The sequence below is a fragment of the Desmodus rotundus genome, chromosome 8, assembly GCF_022682495.2.
Source record: "Desmodus rotundus isolate HL8 chromosome 8, HLdesRot8A.1, whole genome shotgun sequence".
Taxonomy (NCBI): domain Eukaryota; kingdom Metazoa; phylum Chordata; class Mammalia; order Chiroptera; family Phyllostomidae; genus Desmodus; species Desmodus rotundus.
In genome coordinates this window covers 51,311,493-51,332,323 of record NC_071394.1, presented here as the reverse complement: position 1 = coordinate 51,332,323, position 20,831 = coordinate 51,311,493, and the positions used below count along the sequence as shown (strand labels likewise).

The 20,831-nt window shown below is 39.2% G+C and overlaps 1 protein-coding gene and 1 pseudogene across 1 annotated transcript; one reads left to right on the top strand and one right to left on the bottom strand.

Moving 5' to 3' along the window:
• Window positions 1-216: 216 nt before the first annotated feature.
• NPBWR1 (neuropeptides B and W receptor 1) lies at window positions 217-1,257 on the bottom strand. Its single transcript, XM_024578230.3, has one exon. It carries the CDS (start codon window positions 1,204-1,206, stop codon window positions 217-219), a length of 990 nt encoding a protein of 329 aa, XP_024433998.2. The 5' UTR covers window positions 1,207-1,257.
• Window positions 1,258-18,226: 16,969 nt separating this feature from the next.
• On the top strand, window positions 18,227-18,719 carry LOC112320744 (peptidyl-prolyl cis-trans isomerase A pseudogene; annotated as a pseudogene).
• The last annotated feature ends 2,112 nt before the right edge of the window (window positions 18,720-20,831 follow it).

The window sequence follows — 20,831 nt, the reverse complement described above, 5'->3', positions numbered from 1 at the left end:
CCTCACACGGAGTGCTCCAGCATCAGGAGGGTCTGGCAAATTCAAATTGTGGGCGGAGCCACAGTGCGTCCGATTCACGAGGTCTGAGACCTATCCCGAGAATTTGGATCTCCAGCAAGTTTGGGAAGGAGGTGGGGTGGGCTGAAAGATGGTCTGTCAGGGACAGCACACTGAGCGCCGCTGTGCCGAGGTGGGGTTGCAGGGCGCAGTGGACAGTCAGGCGGTGGTGCGGCAGCCCAGCAGCTGGCGGAGGCTCTTGCGGAAGCTGTCATCCAGGCAGGCGTAGAGGAAGGGGTTGAGACAGCTGTTGGCATAGCTCAGGCTGGTGATGAAGTAGGAGAGCGCGATGACTAGCTGCGTCTGCGGGAGGTCGGTGGTGAGCGCCACCACGCTGCTTAGGTGGTAGGGCGTCCAGCAGAGGAGGCACACGGCCAGGATCGCCACCACCAAAAGAGTTACCCGTTTCTTAGCGCGGTCCAGGGCCTTGGCTTGACTGTCGAGGCGTATGGCCCGCAGTCGGCACAGCAGGGTGATATAGAGAATGCAGATGGTAGACACGGGGATGGCGAAGCCGAGCACGAGTGTGTAGAGGCGGCTCGCCCGCCACCAGAAGGCCTCCGGAGGGGGGAAGACCAGCACGCACTGGCGTCGGCCCTGCTCTTCATCCAGGTGGGCGAAGATCGCGAAGGGCAGCACCACCAGCGTCACAAGCCCCCACACAGCCAGGCTCACCACGCGCGCGGCACCATACGTGCGTCCCGCCACCCGTCGGGACTCTGCCGTAGCCAGCACCACCAGGTAGCGGTCGGCGCTCATGACCATGAGGAAATAGAGGCTGGAGAAGGTGTTGTACTGGTCAATAGCCACGATGAGTTTGCACATGAGCTCCCCGAAGGGCCACTGCCGCAGCAGAAAATCAGCAATATTAACGGGCAGCACGAGCGTAAAGAGCTCGTCGGCGATGGCCAGGTTGAGGATAAAAAGGTTGGTGACATTCTTTTTGCGGGGCGTCCGCAGCAGCACGTACAGCACCGCAGAGTTACCTGTCAGCCCCACCACGCAGATCAGCGAGTAGACGACAGGTACGGCCACGGCCAGCGGCTGCGGTGGCGGAGGAGGCCGGCTGGAGGAGTTGGGGCAGCCCCCCACGAGGCCAGGGCACCAAGTGTTGGAGGGGTCCAGCCCCGAGGACGACGCGTTGTGCATCTCGGCGAGGGTACGGGTGCAGTCGATTCCGTTTTAAACACCGCCGCCCTGTGGGGCCCCAAGTCCTTCTCTGGCTCTAACAGGAAGACACGTTCCCGGCTGGCCTCTTAGCCCACTGTGGCCGCGGGCTTCGGGGGCTGCAAAAGCAGGGAAAAAAGCACAGATTAGGCTCGTCGACGTGTAACTTTAGGTAGAGGGTGCAGGACCAGGAGGCAGGAGGCGGTGCCCCAAACCCGCCCCCTTCCCCGTCCCCCATCGTTCCGTGCCACCTGTTGAAATCTTATTGTAACCAATTCAATACATGAAAAGAAGTGATAGAGCGAAAAGAGTCCTTTCTTTTGATAGGAAAAATATGAAACCATCTATCTACCCTGTTTCATGACACCCCCGTCAGACCCAGGTCACCCCAGCGAATGCTGCGATGACAAGCAAGGTTCGGTCACTAGCCTCCGTGCTCTCTGTAATCGCAAACTCAACCACAGTCTCCACCTCACCTGGCTGGGAAAGAAGACGCTGTTCCTGGAGCAGGCAAGGGAGGGTGCAGCCAGCTGAGCGTCAGGCTCCTGGCAAGTGCCTCTGCGTGTGTTGCGGGTGCGCTTGTAAGAAGGGATGGCGCAGTCGCAACTGCGCTCCGCTGACCCCCGGTCACCCCACCACCCCACCTCCAGTGAAACAGCAGCGGAATGGAGAAGAGCATTACTCAAAAATTACGGAATTCTTTTTCCCATTGTGTAACCTCGTCACATTTGAATTAATGAAAAGCTCTCCTGTTAAGAATTAAATTTAAGAAAACCAAAGTTAGTGTATTGTAAAAGAACAATGCAGTTAACGCTTCCATCATTTTTTTAAATTTTATTGAGAGATATCAATTTTGTTCCGCTTATCCATGCATTCATTGGTTGATTCTTATATGTGACTTGATGGGGGTCCAATTGGTAGAAAACCCTGGTGCATCAGGAAGACGCTCCAACCAGCTGGACTACCCAGCCAGATCCATTCTGTTTTTCAAAAGCAGTAACCACAAATGGGCTAGCGTAATTTTAAATTTCAAATTACATTCATACTATATTGCTATACAGAAAAGAAAAGTAAATGCAGTTTTAAAATGCAAATTACCTGTTTTCAAATGCTCTTGACTTCGCAAAATTACAAGATTGTTAGTAACAAATAATGGTAGACAATTTGAGATGCTTTAGGCTTTCTAAAAACTTTGTCAAAGTAATGACTTTATTAACAAAGGCAAACTGCTTCTGACAGCCTTTTAGGGGCGTTTCATAAAACGTTGCAAGTCGCTCAACACACAGCTCCCCCCAAAGAGAACTACCCTGCAGTCTCTGCTGATCTGGCCTCCAACAGTTTCTCAGGGAGCTTTGAGTTCTCACTCTCTGGAGCAGAACTCATGTGAGCACCTCACCTTTGTGCACTGACGGAAATAAACTAAAAGTTAGTTCCCTCCAATTGCTATTTTCTTCCTCCACCTTTCCTTTGGAAGAGTCAGCAAATTAAAACACAGAATTCTATCCTGCTTCCCTTTCTTTTTCTTCCAGAAGAGCAGGCAAATGCCCAAATAAAGTGCAATTTTGGTCCTTTGTGATGCATTTTAAAGAAGAGGGCCTGGCTACTGAGAGACTGGAAGTAGCCAGCAGAAGAAGCCTTCAGGGATGGAAATACAAACACTTTCCTTCGCCCACTCCTACTCAAGTCTCCCAGCTAGGAACCACATAAATCTGGCTTCCCTGCAGTTTCATGCTTTGTGTGAAGAAAATGACAGAAAAGTCTTAGGCTACGTCCATGAGAAAAAAATATGTGACAAAAAAAAATAACAACATATAATGTAAAATTAAACAGAAAGAAAAATTATGTATGACGTATATAATAAACACTTAGACATATACAGTTATTTGTGTGTATGTATGTGCATATATACACACATATATAGTTGCCTAATTTTCAAATATTTGGAAATTTTCTAGATTTTAATTAAGATTTCTAACTTAATTACACTGTGGACAGAGAACACAGAATTCATTGGCATTTGTTGAAACGATGTCTAGTATATATTTTTCCAATTATTTAATGTGTACCTACAAATAATGCTCTAAATTTTTTGAATGCAGAACTCTACATGTATCAACTAGTCAAATATATTATTTACTTAAATCTCTCTATTAGTATTTTTATCCAGTTGTTTTATGAGTTGCTGACAGAGATGTGTTAAAAATGTCAAGTTGGATTTCTTCAGTTATGTCTCTCAACTTTACCACTATATAATTTGATACTGTTTATTATGTGCACACAAACATAATATTGTTATATTTTCCTGTGCAATGGACTCTTGTATCATAAAATATCCTTCTTTAAATGGGTTATTACTTCTTGCTGTGAGTAGAGTTCTTTGTTTGGTATTATTACAGCTATACCAATAGTACTTTCCTTAGTATTATCATGAAATATCTTTGGTTAAACTTTCTGCATCCTTATGTTTAACCTATGTCCCATATAAGCATTACAAAATTTGTTCTAATCCAGCCTGACAATTGCCTTCAAATTGGATTATTTATATTAATAATATATTTAATGTAGTTATAGATAACATTAGGGTATACCTATTGCGTTATCTTTTGTTTTCTACTTTTACCTCATTTCTGTCCCTTTTTTTCCTTTTTTACATTCTTTTGGACTATAATTACATTTTTTATTATTCAGTTCCTTCACTTCATTAAATTATTAGTTCTAAATGTTTTTATTATTTTAGAGGTATCCTACAGGTTACAGTATGTATCCCTTACATGTTAATGTACAGCCTAAATTATTACTTTTGCAACCTCCTTAATAATGTAAGGACTTTTTAAATTATTAGGGGGACATTGGTTAATAAAATTATATGTGTGGACTTTTTAACACAAACTCCATTTGCTTCCCTCCTCCTTTTGTGCTGTTAATATATCTTCTAAATCTATATACACTTTAAACCCTACAGAATATTACCATCATTACCACCACTATTATTGTTTTAAATAGTCAGTATGCTTTCATATGTATCTACATACTTATTTTTGGTTCTCCTTGTTCCTTCCGGCATCATTCTCCTTCCATCCAGTATCATTTCCCTTATCACTAAAGAACTCCCTTATATTGTAAGTGCTGTGCTGCTGGTGATAAACTCTCACTGTTGTTCTTTTGGCCTGAAATTTCTTTATTTTCCTCTCATTTTTTGAAGATGTTTCACTGGATATGAGATTCTGGACTTTCTGTTGTTTTATTGCAAAAGTTTTAATAATTTTCCATGTTTTTGCTTTCCATTGTTTTATTAGACATGTGGTTTTCTGTCTTACTGTAGCCCTTTTGAAAGTAATTTGCTTTTTTCCTATAATCATTCTGTATGTTTTTGATTGTGTCTTTTAGAAGTTATACTATGATGGCCTGGGAGTGCTTTTCTTTCCACTTATCCAGGTTTGAATTTTATTTCTTTAGGATTTTATTTATTTATTTTTAGAGAGAGGGAAAGGGTGGGAGAGGGAGAGAAACATTGATGTGAGAGAGAAATATCGGTGGGTTGCCTCTTGAACGTGCCTCATCCAGACCGAACCTGCAATGCAGGCATGTGCCCTGGCCAGGAATCAAACCGCCACATTTCACTTTGTGGGACAAGGCTGAGCCAACTGAGCCACACCAGCCAGGGCAAGGTTTGAATTTTATAGCTTCTAAGATCTGTGACTTGATATTTTATTTCAGTTTTGGAAAATTCTCAGCATTCTCTCATCAAGTTTTGCCTCTGTCCATACCCTCACTTGTTTTTTACTGGGAGTACTACTACCATGTGTGTGTTGGACCATCATTCTCTTTTCTGTCTGTTACTCATCATTTTCCTTTCTGTACTTCAATGTGGCCCCCTAAAGCCTGGCTTTTTTGGTTGTTCCCAGTACCTTCACATACCTGCTTCAGTCTTTTCTTAATTTTTATGGTAGTTCATAACAGGAAGGTTTGTGTAATACAAGCTACTTTATCATAACTAGAAGCAGAAGTCAAAATATAAACTTTTCTATACAGTGGGTCCTCAAATAACACTGCTTCATTAAATATTGATGAGATGTCGTAGGAGCTTACCTCTTGCTTATATCAGCCTATGATAAGATTGGTATATGTTGTTTTGCTTAAAGTACCAGAACCTATTGCTGACCTTAAATGAGGACTTACTATACAGTACAATACTACATTAAACAGAATATTTGTATATGTATGGTTCCATATACATAATCATGTGTAAGTGTGTACATTTATGGAATGATCTACACCAAGAGGTCACAAATATTTCAGTAGGATATGGATTTCGCAGTTTTCTTTTCTTTGCAGTTTTCTGACTTGATAAAACTTTTTTATAAGGAAGATATATTACTTTTATAATAGTAAAAACATATTTATAAAAATTCGGCTTATGAAATACTACTGAGAAGAAATTAACATATATAAGGAAGGTATTTCTTCCAGCACTTGTGAAATTACTGTAAGTACAAAAAATAGCGAATATATAGGTATGTAAATACACATTTACATAGAAAACATACATTATATACCCTGAAGCCCACCACGACATTGCCGAAACAGAGATTTCCAATAGCATTTTGTGCTGCCTGAACCTATTTTTACTAATATAAAATATTTAACTCCAACAACCTCATATTTTGAAAATTATGTAGTCAGATATTTTAATATATATTACAAAGAGTGTTACTATCTAATGTAATCATTGTGTCTTAGTTTAGCGCTGCTGTAACCTCCAAAATTTATTTTCCTTGGCATAGAAAAAAATAATCAAGGCAGAATCAAAAGGTGTAAACACTAAAGCCTTCATATTTGTCATAGTGAAAGACTAATCTTTTCTCCCTAAAATCAGCAACAAGACAAGGATATCTTCTCCCAACACTTCTAATCAACTTTGTATAGGAGGTTATCTAGCCAGTGCAATAAGGAAAGAAAAAAAAATAAAAGATATCTAAATATCCAAATCAGGGATAAAAAAGTAAAGCTGTCATTATTTGAAGACATGATAATTGTCTATCCAGAAAATTCCACGGAATCTACAAAAACACTATTAAAACAAATAAATGAGTTTAGCAAGATTGTAGAATACAAGATCCATAAAAACATTTAGTGTATTTCTACATACTAAAAAAAGGTATGATCAGTAATTAAAATTTAAAATAATACCATTTACAATAGTATCAGAGGATATGAATACCTAGGGATAAATCTCAAAAAAGATGTGAAAGACGTATCACTGAAAATTACAACACATTGCTTAAAGAGATTAAAGCAGACTTAAATGGAGTGATAAAGCATGTTCATAGATCAAAAACTCAGTAGTATGAAGATGCCCATTCTCCCCAGTGGATCTTCAGATTAATGCAATCCTGCTGAAATTCCCTGGAGGCTTTGTGCATGTGTGTGTGTGTGCATATAAAGGGTAAACTGATCTTAAAATTTATGTATAAATGTGAGTAGTGTAGAATAATCGCTCGACAACTTTAAAAAAGAAAAACAAATTTGGAAGCCTAACACTACCCGAAATTACCACATATCCTAGAGCTACAGTACTCAAGACACTGAGGTATTGGTGTAAAGACAGGCAAATAGATCAGTAGAACAGAATGGAAGGTTTAGAGATAGATGCACATGTATATGAACAACTGATTTCCAACAAAGATTCAAAGGCAATTCCGTGAAGAAAGAGTAGTCTTTTCAAAAATTGGTGCAGAAACTATTAGATAACCATATACCAAAAAAATGAACTTTAACCCACACTTTTCACTATATGTAAATATTAACTCAAAATGGACCATACACCTAAATGTAAAATTTTAAATTACAAAACTTTGGAAGAAAAAAGAGGAGAATATCTTTGTGAGTTTGGGTCAGGCTAAGATTTACTATATACAATATCAAATGCACAATCTATAGAAGAACAAATTGATAAGTTGGACTTAATTAAAATTAAAACCTTTTCCTCTTCAAAAGACACTGTAAAAGTAATGAAAAGACAAGCTACAGACTTGGAGAAAACATTTGTTAAGTTTTTTTCTGACAAAGGATTTTTATCCAGAATATTTAAAGAACTCTCAAAATTTAACCAAATGAAAACAGAGAATCAAATTTTAAAAATGGGCAAGAAATATGAACACACATTTTATTGAAGAAGATAACAGATGACAAATCAGCACATGAAAAGCTGTCCAACATTATTAATCATTAAGCCAATGAAAGTTAAAATCTCTAAGAAATACTGGTACAATCCCTATTAAAATGGCTAAAATTAAAAAGACTGAGGACACCAAGGATATGAAGGAACTGAAACTCTCAGATTGCTGGTAGGAATATGAAATGGTGCAACCATTTTGGAAATTTATGTACAATATTATCTCTTAAAAAGTTAAATATACATCTACCATGTATCAAGCCATTCCATTCATAGGTATTTATTCAAAAGAAATAAAAATATATATTCATACAAAGCCTTTTATATGAAAGTTGATAGAAGCTTTACATGTAACAGCCTTGTCTCAGAAACAACCCAAATAAACAACCCACAAACAGGTGAATGAATAAACAAACTGATCATAATTCATGCAAGGGAATCCTACCTAACAATAAAAAGGAATGAAATTTTCATACACACCACAACATGCATTAATAACAAAATAATTATACAGCATGACAGGAATCAGACCCCCTCCCTAAAAAGTACATTCTGTATGATTGTATTTATATAAAAGTCCAGAAAATCTAGCCTAATCTGTAGTGACAGAAATCAGGTCAGAATTCATTTGGGGGAAGGGATGGAGGAAAACTAGGGAAAAGACAGACAAGAGGGAGGGATTACAATGGGACACAAGGAAACTTGTATGTCAGTCACGATACTTGAATGAAGCTATTTAGAAAATAACATATGGGAAGACAGGAGAGGGAACTAAATGAAGAGGCTGAAACTGAGACTCTTGCATACACACAACCCCTTGCAAAGGGCTCCAGAAAATTTCATCAGCCGTTCAAAGAGCAGGAAAGGAAAACTGTTCCTAGCTCACCTGAAGGAAACAAAAACCTGCCAAAAACTGAATACTCCAGCCATTTACTTCAAGTGGATCTGGAGTGCACTACCATCAGCTGTAAGGATCTCTATGCTTTGAAATGAGCACGAGTACTGGTGTCAGTCCGGAGTGGTAGCACAGTTCTGGACCTAGAGTGTGTCTTTTCCACCCATGTTTTTATGTTTTTAGTATATTTTTGTACTCAAAACACTTAATATTGTTCTGAGATTTTTAAATACATATAAATATTATCATCTAGGTAGAGTTCTGTACCCTGCTTGTATCTATGTATACTTATAAAATATATTATTTAGCTTTTTTTTAGTTCTTTATAGCATTTTCTCATATACAAATATCATAGCTTTTAAAATGTTTTACCTCTATCTTCAGTTCTCACATCTTTTTCATTCCTAATGTTATTTGCACTTTATTTTAATGAATTCATAGAATTCATTAAAATAAAGTTAATGAATTTTACAAAGCTATTTAAAGACTTTTCCAAGATTTAGCCTTTTGTTTGACTCAACCTATACTTTTCTGAACTATTTACTTCTTTTTAAAAAACTATTTTATTTATTTATTTTTAGAGAGAAGGGAAGAAAGGGAGGAAGAGAGGGAAAGAAACATCGATGCGTGAGAGACACAACCATCGGTTGCCTCTCGCACACCCTCAGCTGGGGACCTGGCCTGCAACCCAGGCAGGTGCCCTGACAGGGAATGGAACCGGCAACATTGCTATTTGCAGGCCAGCACTCCATCCACCTAGTCACAACATTAGCACCTCTAATCCCTACATTGTTCAAGGGTCAACTGTATTTTGTATTTTGCATATTTGTTATCTGTCCTACACATTTAAGCCTCAGAGCAAGAGAAAGAAAGGAAAAAATAAACAAATGGGATTAAAACCATTTTAAAAGCTTCTGCACAGCAAAGAATCCATCATCACAATGAAAAGGGAACCCACTGTATGGAAGAACATATTCACCAGTGATACAACTGATAAGGGGGTAATTTCAAATATATATAAAGAACTCATACAACTCAACACCAGGAAGACAAGCATTTTAAATCCAATTTAAAAATGGGCAAAGGACCTGAACAGACACTTCTCCAAAGAGGCCGTACACATGGCCAATATACATATAAAAAGATGTGCAACATCACTAATCATCAGAGAAATGCAAATTAAAGCCACAATGAGATACAACCTCAAACCTCTCAGAATGGCTACCATCAATAAATCAACAAACAGCAAGTGCTGGTGAGAATGTGGAGAAAAGGGAACCCTAGTGCACTATTGGTTGGAATGCAGACTGGTGCTGCTACTGTGGAAAACAGTATGGAGTTTCCTTTGAAAATTAAAATTAATTGCCTTTTGACCCAGTGATTCCAATTCTGCAAATATATCCAAATAAATCTGAAATACCAATCAGAAAGAATATATGCACCCATAAGTTCATAGCAGTGTTATTTACACTGCCAAGATTTGAAAGCAGCCCAAGTGTCCCTCAGTCGATGAGGGGATACAAAGTTGTGGTTCATTTACACAATGGAATACTACTCAGCCATAAAAAGGAAGGAAATCTTACCCTTTGCAATACCATGGATGGACCTGGAAAACATTATGCTAAGTGAAATAAGCCATTCAGAAAAAGAAATACACTATTGTTTCACTCATGTGTAGAATCTAATAGGGGGAGAATGAACTAACAAGCAAAATAAATAGACTTAGAGAGCAAGCTGATGACTATCGGGGCTAGGAGGAGTTTGAGGACTGGTGGGGTGGGAGTAAAAGGATTACGAAAATAAGAGGAAATCAAATTATACTCTCAGGGCATATTCATTGTATATTTTATTTCTTGATTATACTAAAAAAACACATAAAAATAACAACGTAACTGTTGTACTTATAATATTATATGAAGTAGCATTTGTATCTTTTTAATATGTTCCAATGGAGCCCTAAGAGACAGGACTTGTCTCCAGGAAGAAAAGGGACATATCAATAAATCATGTAGTTATACACATAGCCTTGAAGTAGAAATGGGTGTTTCTATTAGAATTCATAATAACTAGATGAAACATAAGACTTTTTGACTGCTGAGAACATAAATCAATAGATGGTAATTATATAAGGAGTAATTAAGTTAGAATCACTTGGGAATAGTTAGAAGTAAAGGTGAAGAAATATAAAGCTTTAAATCTTAGTATTAAACTCCAGGTGCCCTAGAAATCATTAACAAATCATTAGGAAACACTTCTGCTAAACCCTGGAGAATATATGTATATTCTTTTCATGAAATTTTTATCTTTATTTGCTTTGAGACTATCACAGCTTTTTTAAAAAGTAAAAATGCAATTTCTCATAAGTTTAAAGTTATAACACAAGAGTGTTCATATTTTCATGAAATAATATTGGCTGTGCAAGTACATGGTTGTCTGTGATTGCATTCGTAGCAATTTTTGGTAATATGATATTAAAAGGACTCAATACTCACAGTTCCAGCTGCTTCTCTGTGTTGGTGGTACATTCAGGTCCTCCATTCAGCCCAGATATCTCCTCCTAAGTCCATGCATTTAAGTCCAGGTGCCTACTGTCCACCTCCTCTTGCATACTCATAAGAAGCTCTAACCCAGCTTTCCACAGCCTAACAGGAGGAACCTTCCCCATCCCACAAAACCATTGTCATATTCTCTGTGATGGCACCAATATGAATAGCTTAGTCACTGTCACCGAAATCTTCCTCTCCTCCCCAAGTCTCTCTAATTAGAAGTCCTGCTGATCCTACCTTCTAAATGCCTATCAAATCCAAATCTTCCTTTAAATTTCTACTAGCACAGCCAAAGTTCAGGGCCTTATCATATCTCGTCTACAGAATAGCAACAGCTTTGTGAATTCCATATGACTACTTCACCAGCCTTCCGGCCCCAGTCATTGTTTTATACTGTTGCTTTAGTAATAGCTCTCAAACCCAAATATGATCAATCTTTTTATTGTTTTTTTTTCAATTTAGTTATATTACTTTGAGATAGAATTCAAACATCCTAATTCATCAGCCATACTTAACTCCTTACAGGTTTAGGGGTCACTATTCTGTGTGCCTATGACATTTGAACATCTTCCACAGCCTTCTGCACTCTGGTTACTATTCTAAGTTTCAGACTAGACTGGGTGCTGACTGAAAGAGGTGAATGCAGTTTTCATCTCTGTATTTTCAATGCCAGGCACATGGTAGGTGCTCAGTAAGTGGATGAGTCAATGAACTCAAATTACCATATCACAGGGTGCTACTGAGTTAATGTGGACTTTCTCACGTAATGCTTACTGTTTAAAGTATTTCAAAGATGTCCCAGCCCAAGGAAAGTCTTCAGATTTTCAGTTGCTGAGTTGGCTAGTGGAAAAATACTTGCAGGCAAGATCGCCTCAGATGACTCTCAAATTAAACAGTTTATGTTTCTCCCATGTTGTGCATTCTTAGACATGGGCCTGGCTGTGCATCATTATTTATGTATGGTTACTCCATAATTATTCTTGGCCAGCCTGGTGACTTGCCATGTTGTCTGTAAAACTGGCCATTTTTTCAGCTTAACTCTGTGAGCTGGACTTGCAGACAATTTATGTATGGCCCGAGTTTCTGTAACTAAAGGTCATAGAACTTTAATAAAAGACTAAAGGCTAGTTTCATTAATCTGCTTTCTTTTATGGTCCCATGTGAGAAACACAGAGGTAATATTGATAATTCATGGAAGTTCTTATTTAGGAATTTAAAATATAATACTTGGAACTACAAAAGGTATAAGATGGTATAATAACACTTATAATAATATGTATGGTAATTTATTACTCAGAATTTACCATTTCTAAGCAATGTGGGTTTTTCCCCACACTTTTTGCTGTAATTTGAAAGAGTTACCTCACTATCCTCCCAGAGTATGCTCTACTCAAGTGACTTTCACCTTTGAAAGTATTGCATGTGTACTGAAGAATCAAGAATGGTATCAGGAATATGAGACCTTGGCTGCCTTCTGAAGAGCTTTGGACACCACAGCATTCTAGCATGTTGTCATAAGACAACACTATACTTGCACGAGTACCCTGAAAATCCAAGGCACTTTTCAATGGTATCATTAGGAAAGTATATGAGTGGACTCCCAGATCTCCTACTCACATTGTACGTATTCTAGGGAAATTGAATCAAAGCACCCTGTGAAATATTTTTCCTGAAGTTTGACTTGTTTCAAGGCTAACTCATATTAAAGAAATGGTCAAGAAGTACTACATTTTTGACTATTTAAACTAAGATACATGTTTTCATTTTACTTCCTGTAACAGCTAGAAGGAAAGTGGCATGCTCAAATGTGGAACAGCAGAAAAATCACTTGTGGATAAGATAACTTTCATTTATTGTGACATGCCAGATGTTGTTTTAAGAGGTTTACCTATCTCAACACTTCTAATTCTCAGGTTGGTGCTGTTGTTACCATATCTATACTCCAGATGGGGAAACTGAGCCATGGAGAATGTGAGTCACCTGTTGAAGACCACAAAGTGATAAGCAGATGAGGGAGAGTTCAGAAACAGACCGTTTAGTGCCAAAGTTCTTGCTCTTAATTACTCTTCAAAAGTGCATTTTCTCTTAAGCTGCTGTCATGAAAGACCAAGAAACAACAACAACAACAAAATAACATCCAAGGATCCTTATAAATAACAGAAAGGGAAATTACTGGAATTAAAGAAATATTGATCATTGAGTAAAGCATTGGAACTCAATTCAATAAAACTGGCCAATTTGCCTATTATTTTTCCAAATTGCAAGTAGTTTTGTTTACCAACTGAAACATTACGTAAAATTTCAGTTCTTGATAGTGCTTAATAGAAGTACCTTGTGTGTCAGTAACATACTAATCATTTTGCATTCAGATTGCTTCAAGTGAATTTGTGAAAATCGAGGGCCTTGCATCATAGAGAATTATGCGGCTACTCTATCTATAACCACTCCTTTCCCAACTAAGCTGTTCCTTTTCTTTTCACTTATCAGGCCAGAGATAACCGCTGAAATTTGCAGGTGTAAGACAGCCTATCTAAAAGAATCATGTTCATTTTCATTCTCTGATGGAATTTAATTTTATGAAGTTTTTCTCTGTAAATAAATTCACTTAAGTTAGAATATGTACTTCTGTATTGTAACTGATTCATTGATTTAATAAGTATTGTATGCCAGACATTCTGATATGGGTCAGTTATAGTTATCAATGTTAGCATAGTATGAAATAAATTTTAAATTTATACTTTATGATCTTGCTCAAAACGCTTCTAAGTAATTAAACTTTATTTCAAATTAAAATGAAGTTAAAACATAAACTCTGATACATGAAATTGTAATGAGACCATAGTTCTAAGGAAATAGAATTTCTCCATTATAATGTCTATTCCTTTAACTTGAAACCCTTATAAAGTAAGAAATGTAGCCCTGGTCATATTGCTCATTTGGTTGGAGCATTGTGCTGTACACCAGAAGGTTGTAGGTTCAATTCCTGGTCAGAGTACATACCTAGGTTCCCAGCTCAATTTTCAGTTTGGGTGTGGTTAGGAGGCAACCAATCTATGTAGATGTCTCTCTCTCTCTTTCTCTCTCTGTCTCCCTCACTCCTCCTATCCTCCCTTCCCTCCTCTCTTCCCCTGTCTCTCCCTCACCCTTCCTCTCTCTCTGAAATCAGTAAACATACCCTTGGATGAAGATTTCAAAAAAAAAAAAAAAAAAAAAACCCAACTAGGAAATGTAGCTGTCTAATTGACTGCCTAACATACTTCATTAAGTGCTTGTGCCTCTTCTCTCTCCAAGATGTAAAGACAGCAACTACTGAGTTTAGATTTGGCCAACTGAGGGCAAAAGCATTAAATCAACTTCACAAACTCAAAGCCCTCCAGCGATGAAATAGCCCTGAAATTCCTGTGCTTGCATCAGCATGTCTTGCCCAGAACAGGTCCTTCTCTACCTTCTCACTAGCAATGTGCACATGCCACATGGTGTCCCAGACACTTGTGTCAGCTAGCCTCCAGTTAGGTTTGTCAGCAGAATTCCTGGCTTCCTGGTGGGGAGTCAGGGTGGGAGAAAGGAGAGCCTCGGGCAGTGACACAACCATAGGGAGGAGCAGCACTGACAGCAGTCTCTGAGTCCCACCCAGGTGGTGGTGACAATAGCAGCAGACTCTGCAGCCAACTGTCCTTGTTGCTGGGTCCTGCCATTTGCCTATTAGGCCCTCAAGCTCCCTGGTGTGGTAAACCTGGAGTTTCTAATCTTTGAATAAACATCTTTTTTTTTTAAGATTTTACTTATTTATTTTTAGAAAGAGAGAAAGGGAGGGAGGAAGAGGGAGAGAAACATCAATGTATGGTTGCCTCTCATGTACCCCCAAATGGGGAACTGGCCCACAACCCAGGCATGTGCCCTGACTGGGAATCAAACCAGCAACCCTTTGGTTTGCAAGCCAGCACTCAATCCACTGAGCCACACTAGCCAGGGCTGAATAAACTTACCTTTGATTTGCAAAAGATTTTTAACTAACTTCCTGTGTTAATTGCCTTGATAGAAAGTATTTTTTTCCTGATGAATACAGGAGGGCACTCTGCAGTAAGGAGCAGGATGGGTCAAGACAAGAGAAAGCCTGGATGTACATGGGAATTGAAATGAACTTGGTTTGCCCAGAGTGTAGGAACATCAATGGGAGAAACACAAGAGGGAGACAAGTAAAGCAAGGCCAGAGATGAAGGGCTTCCATGCAACACTGCATTTCAATTTGTACCCATTAGGCAATAGGAGGGCATTAGGCAAAAGCAAGACACTTATAGTTTTTAAATAAATATTGAATAACTATTAAAACACATGCTTTAGAATTAGTTGCAAGGGTCATAATACTGGGAATAAAATCCAATGGGGAAATATAGAGGAATCAGAGAAGAGATTCAGTTGTATGTCTTGGTTTACACACTAACCAACTGTGCGAATTCAATCAAGTCTTTAACTTAAAGAAGTGAGAAGAGGGAACTTTTGGTCAAGATGGTGGCATAAGTAAACACAGTTCACCTCCTCATATAACCACAATAAAATTACAACTAAACTGTAGAACAACCATCATTCAGAACCATCAGAAATTAAGCTGAATGGAAGTCCTACAACTACAGAATTAAAGAAGAAAACACATCGAGACTAATAGGAGGGGCAGAGACACCAAATGGGCTGGTCCTACACCCACATGTGGCAGATAAAAGTTGGGAGGGATATCTCAGGAGCATGGGGTTCCAGCCCACACCAGGCCCCTCACCCCAGGGTTCCAGTGCCAGTTATGTAAGTCTCCATAACCTCTAGCTGTAAAAACCAGTGGGGATTAAGGCTGTGGAAGACAGAAACTGCTGGAATCCTAGGCAGTTTCTCTTAAGGGCCCATGCACAGACTTACTCAGACTCACTCCCTCTGACCTCTAGTGTGGGGATCAGATTGAAAAGCATCAGAGATATACAAGGAGGAAATGAATTGCCCAGAATAAGGGAAAGAGCTTGAGGGGCAGCTTTCTCCCAGACAGAAGGGCTAGAAGACACCATTGTTCTTTGTCTGAGCCCTTCCCCCACAGAGCAAGCAGGCAGGCACCAAATTTGAGACTCCATCAACCTGGCTCACCCTGTTTGTCCCACCCTGGTGATTCCCTGTGGCCCTGCTCCACCCAAATTTCACTCCCACCCAAGGTGCTCCCAGTGGCTTTTCCATATGAATAGCTTGTCTTGGCCCATGCTTCAGATTTTCTTAAATTCTCTTAACAAGTAGCATCTGGCTTCAGTGATCCCTGTACCCTCTTTGCTAAGTTTCCCCAGGCCCAGCACTAGCAACAGCTGGCCTGATTCACAGTTTGGCCTCTCCTGAGCACGTCCAAGCCCAGAACAAGTAACAGCCATCTTCAGACCACTTTTGTAGATAATGCTGTGTGACCCCAGACAGAACACAGGCAGTGGCTGACCTTGGAAATGCCAACAGAAATCAAGGCTCAGCTACAACAGGAGGAGCCTTGATTTCAACTACAACAGGAGGGCTGAATACAGCCCACACAGTGGGAGCACCTTGAGTATGCAGCTTGGATAATAGGGGTGGCTGTGCCTACAGGACACATACTACATTAGGCCATGGTACCAAGCCTGGGAGATGTAGTTGCTCTGCCTAATACAAAACAAAACAAAGGAAGTCTATCAAAATGAGAAGATAAAGAAACATGGCTCAAATGAAAGAACAGATCAAAACTCCAGAAAAAGAACTAAATAAAATGAAGATAAGCAATCTAGCAGATGCAGAGTTTAAAACACTGGTTGTAAGGATGCTCAAGGTACTTAATGAAGACCTCTGATGTGGATCCCAGCCCACAGGATCTGTGTGTTGTGACTGCAATTGACAAATTCACATGGACTACAGAAATCCTGGGGAGAAAAGGGGACGGCATGGCCACTGTCTAAGTGAGAGAGAGGGTGAAAGGGCCAGAGAGCCTGACCCCTGCCTGCACAGGCTTTTATTGCTTTTCTGGGCATATTACCTCGAAGAAGGTCCTCATTTACTATGCACAATTTCACTGTAGGTGATTACCCTTTACAGACAACAAAGGAAAGAATGTTGCTAATTAGTTCAAAGAGAAGGATGTTACAGATCAAGGCGGAAAGTGGTTGAACTGGTTACACTCCATAGTTGGGAGGTTTAGCACAGACTTTAGGAAGTTAAAGATACTCAGTAAACATTTGCTGCCTCAATCCAGGGTGAGGGAGTTTTAGCAAAAGCAAGTCTCATAGCAGCCTAGGTGCAATGCAGGCCTGATTCCCCGCAGGAGAACCTGTCTGTGGGCATGGGTCCTGTGTGCCGGACTTCCCTCCCCACTGGCTTCTCCGAGCGGGGGCTGGGGTACATTTCCCATGTGTAGGACGGTTCCCTATAGACCTCAACAGCATAAATAAGATTCAGTCAGAAGTGAAGGATACACTAATTGAAATAAAGAACAATTTACAGGGAAACAACAGTAGAGTGGATGAAGCCGAGCATCAAATTGGTGATTTGGAACATGAGGAAGCAAAAAAAAAAAAAAAAAAAACAACCAATCAAAACAGCAAGGCAAAAAAAGAATTTAAAAAAATGAAAATATGTGAAGAGCCTCTGAGACAACTTCAAACATTCCAACATTTGCATTACAGTGATACTGGAAGGAGAAGAGAAAAAGCAAGAAATTGGAAACCCATTTGAAAAAAATAATGACAGTAAACTTCTCTAACTTGGTGAAGAAAATAGACATGCAAGTCCAGGAAGCACAAAGAGTCCCAAACAAGATGGACCCAAACAGGCCCACTTTAAGGCACATCATAATTAAAACGCCAAAGGTAAAATACAAAGAGATACTCTTAAAAGCAGCAAGAGACAAGCAGTTAGTTACCTACAAGGGAGCCCCTGTAAGACTGTCAACTAATTTCTCAAAAGAAATTTTGCAGGCTAGAAGGGATTGGCAAGAAATACTCAGTCATGAAAAGCAAGAATACAACCAAGATACTCTACCTAGCAAAGCTATCATTTAGAATCAAAGGACAGATAAACAGCTTCTCAGACAAGAAAAGCTAATGGAGTTCATCATCACCAAACCAGTACTATGTGAAATCTTAACGAATCTTCTTCAAGAAGAAGAGATCAAAAATATGAACAATAAAATGGTAATAAATACATATCTATCAATAATTTAACATAAAAACAAAATAAACAAATAAGCAGAACAGAAACAGAATCATAGATACAGAAAATGTTTTGATGGTTACCATATGGGAGGGGGAGTCAGAGGGTTGGGTGAAAAAGGTAAAGGGATTAAAAAGTACAAATTGAGGCCTGCAGGCTCTGCCACCACCTTGAACCTTCCCATGCCCAACCATGGTCAACCCCACCATGTTCTTTGACATTGCTGCCAACCACAAGCCTTTGGGCCACATCTCCTTCAAGCTGTTTACAAACGAAGTTCCAAGACAGCAAAACACTTTCCTTCTCTGAGCACTGGGAAGAAAGGATTTGGTTATAAAGGCTCCTGCTTTCACAGAATTATTCCAGGATTTATGTGCCAGGGTGGTGGCTTCCCATGCCACAACAGCACAGGCGGCAAGTCCATCTATAGGGAGAAATCTGATGATGAGAATTTTGTCCTGAAGCACACAGGTCCTGGCTTCTCGTCCATAGCAATGCTGGACCCAACACAAACTGTTCCCGGTTTTTCATCTGCACTGCCAAGACTGAATGGCTGGATGGCAAGCATGTAGACTTCAGCCAGCTGAAAGACAGCGTGGATGTTGTGACAGCCATGGAGCGCTACAGGTCCAGGAATAGCAAGACCAGCAAGAAGATCACCACTACTGACTGTGGACAATTCTAATAAATTTGACTTGTGTTTTATCTTAACCACGAAGACCATTCCTTCTGTAGCTCAGGAGAGCACCCCTTCACCCCCATCTGCTTGGAATGTTCTATAATCTTTTTGCTCTCCACACAGTTCATTGGATTCCATGTTTTCCTTACCCCTTCCAAGTCTAGCTGGTTTGCTGAGTTAAGTTTATGATTATGAAATAAAAACTAAACAACAACAACTGGTACAAACTGGTAGTTACAGAATAGTCATGGGGATGTAAAGTACAGCATAGGGAACAGCCAAATAACATATACACATAACCCATGGACATTGGACAAAGTTATGGGGATTGCCTGAGGGAGTAGGGGGGCTGGGTGGAGGGGTCAAAGAGGGAAAATTTGGAACAACTATACTATCATAAAAAATAAAATGTAATAATTAAAAAAGAAAAGTGAAAAGAGAATTCTAGATGATTCACAAAATATCATCAGACATTAATGTCTTTAACATATTGTTGCAAAACATAAAATTATACTTTTCTAATGGTAGGTTATTTAAGCTAGCATTTTGTAGGTCATTCAGTGCTATATTCTTGTTCTTTTCTATACCACATATTCCTAAAATGTTATAAAGAAATAAAATCAGTTGTGCAAGGGCTAATTTTTATGGTGAAACCTACGGGAATGTAAAATGTTTTCCCCAAATATTTGCTCCCATGTGCTTCACCTAAAAGTGGTGCAAGTAAGTAATGCAAACCACGTTTGCAAAATTGTGTAAGTTCTAACAACTGCACTGTTATAAATATGCTTTATTTAACCACAATATACTAAAAAAAACAGTTTAGCATTTACTTTACAGTTATTGAAATGATCAACAATACATTTATTTCTGTGTATTCAGTTATGATCAAATAGTTATAGACCTGGAAAGGGATTTTATATTTTAAAATTTTACTCCACAAGGAAGCAGGTGAAGTTGACATCTAGATTTTGAAAGTTATTAGCAAAATGCATACATTATAATTTACAATTAAATATATTTAAATAATTGCATTAAGTTGCAATAAATTCTATTTCTCCAAAGGATGTTGAGGGTGCAGTGTTTAATAGTCTTCAGTCGTTTGGTCTGTGGGTTCACCTTTTCTATAATTGCTGACATTTCTCTGAAGGTTACAGAGGGAAAAGATCTTAAAAATAAAGTTAATGAGTCTGTCTTCTGGGCTTCCAAAAGGAAATTGAGACTGTTTGTCAGTTTAATGACAATCTATCCACCTTGTAAAAGGACAATTAAAGGTAATGTGCTCTCCTCATCAGACAGGCTTTTGACTGGATATCTACTGACCAGCTGAATAGCTTTGAGGCATTCAGGGAGAGTCTATCAAGCAGTATTTTCATCTCTCATCCTTTAAGTGGCTACGTTTAAGCATATATTGTGACATTTACTTTAAAGGTGCTACCTACAACATCCTGTCATTAGTTTGATCAAAACTTGCTCTAATGGGCACATTTTGGCCCTGGCATGCCTAGCACTTACCTGTTTTCATGGAAGTCACAGGTGAAAAAAGATAAAGGAAAACTGGCTTCTCCATTACAAGTTGATTGAAGTCAGCATAAGTTATTGAGCACTTACTATATGTAGCTGCTAGCCTAGGTAGGTCTCTCTCCAACTCCCGCTTTTTATTTTATTTAGATATAATTAACATATCCCAACAGGCAAGCTCATCATCTGCCCTCATAAAATAGCTCTTCTTTCTATATTTTTAACTTAATGAAACCACCATCTAAATGTTGTTTACTTCTCCTCCCACAACCCATCTTTAATCAATTATCAAAGCATGCTGATTTTCTCAAATTCCTTGCCTTCTCCCCAACCAAACTACCCATTTTCAGGCCCGATCTACTATAGAGGCTGTATTATCCTTCTTCTTGCCATTGGACTTGTCCTGTTCAACTCTAGCTTTTACACAAGTCCCAGAGGCTTGAGCAAACTTCCACCTCTGCCCTGCCACTGTCCTCCAGCCACCTTGCCACAGTGAAGCATCAGCCAGTCTGTCAGGGCTGCTTAACTCTCGGCAATGCCACTTTGATGGAACTCGGGTTATTTCCGTGCTTCCAGCCTCATTTCAAACGTCCATACCAC

Coding starts and splice junctions, on each gene's coding strand:
- NPBWR1 (XM_024578230.3), bottom strand. CDS start 1,206: ATGCACAACGCGTCGTCCTCGGGGCTGGACCCCTCCAACACTTGGTGC.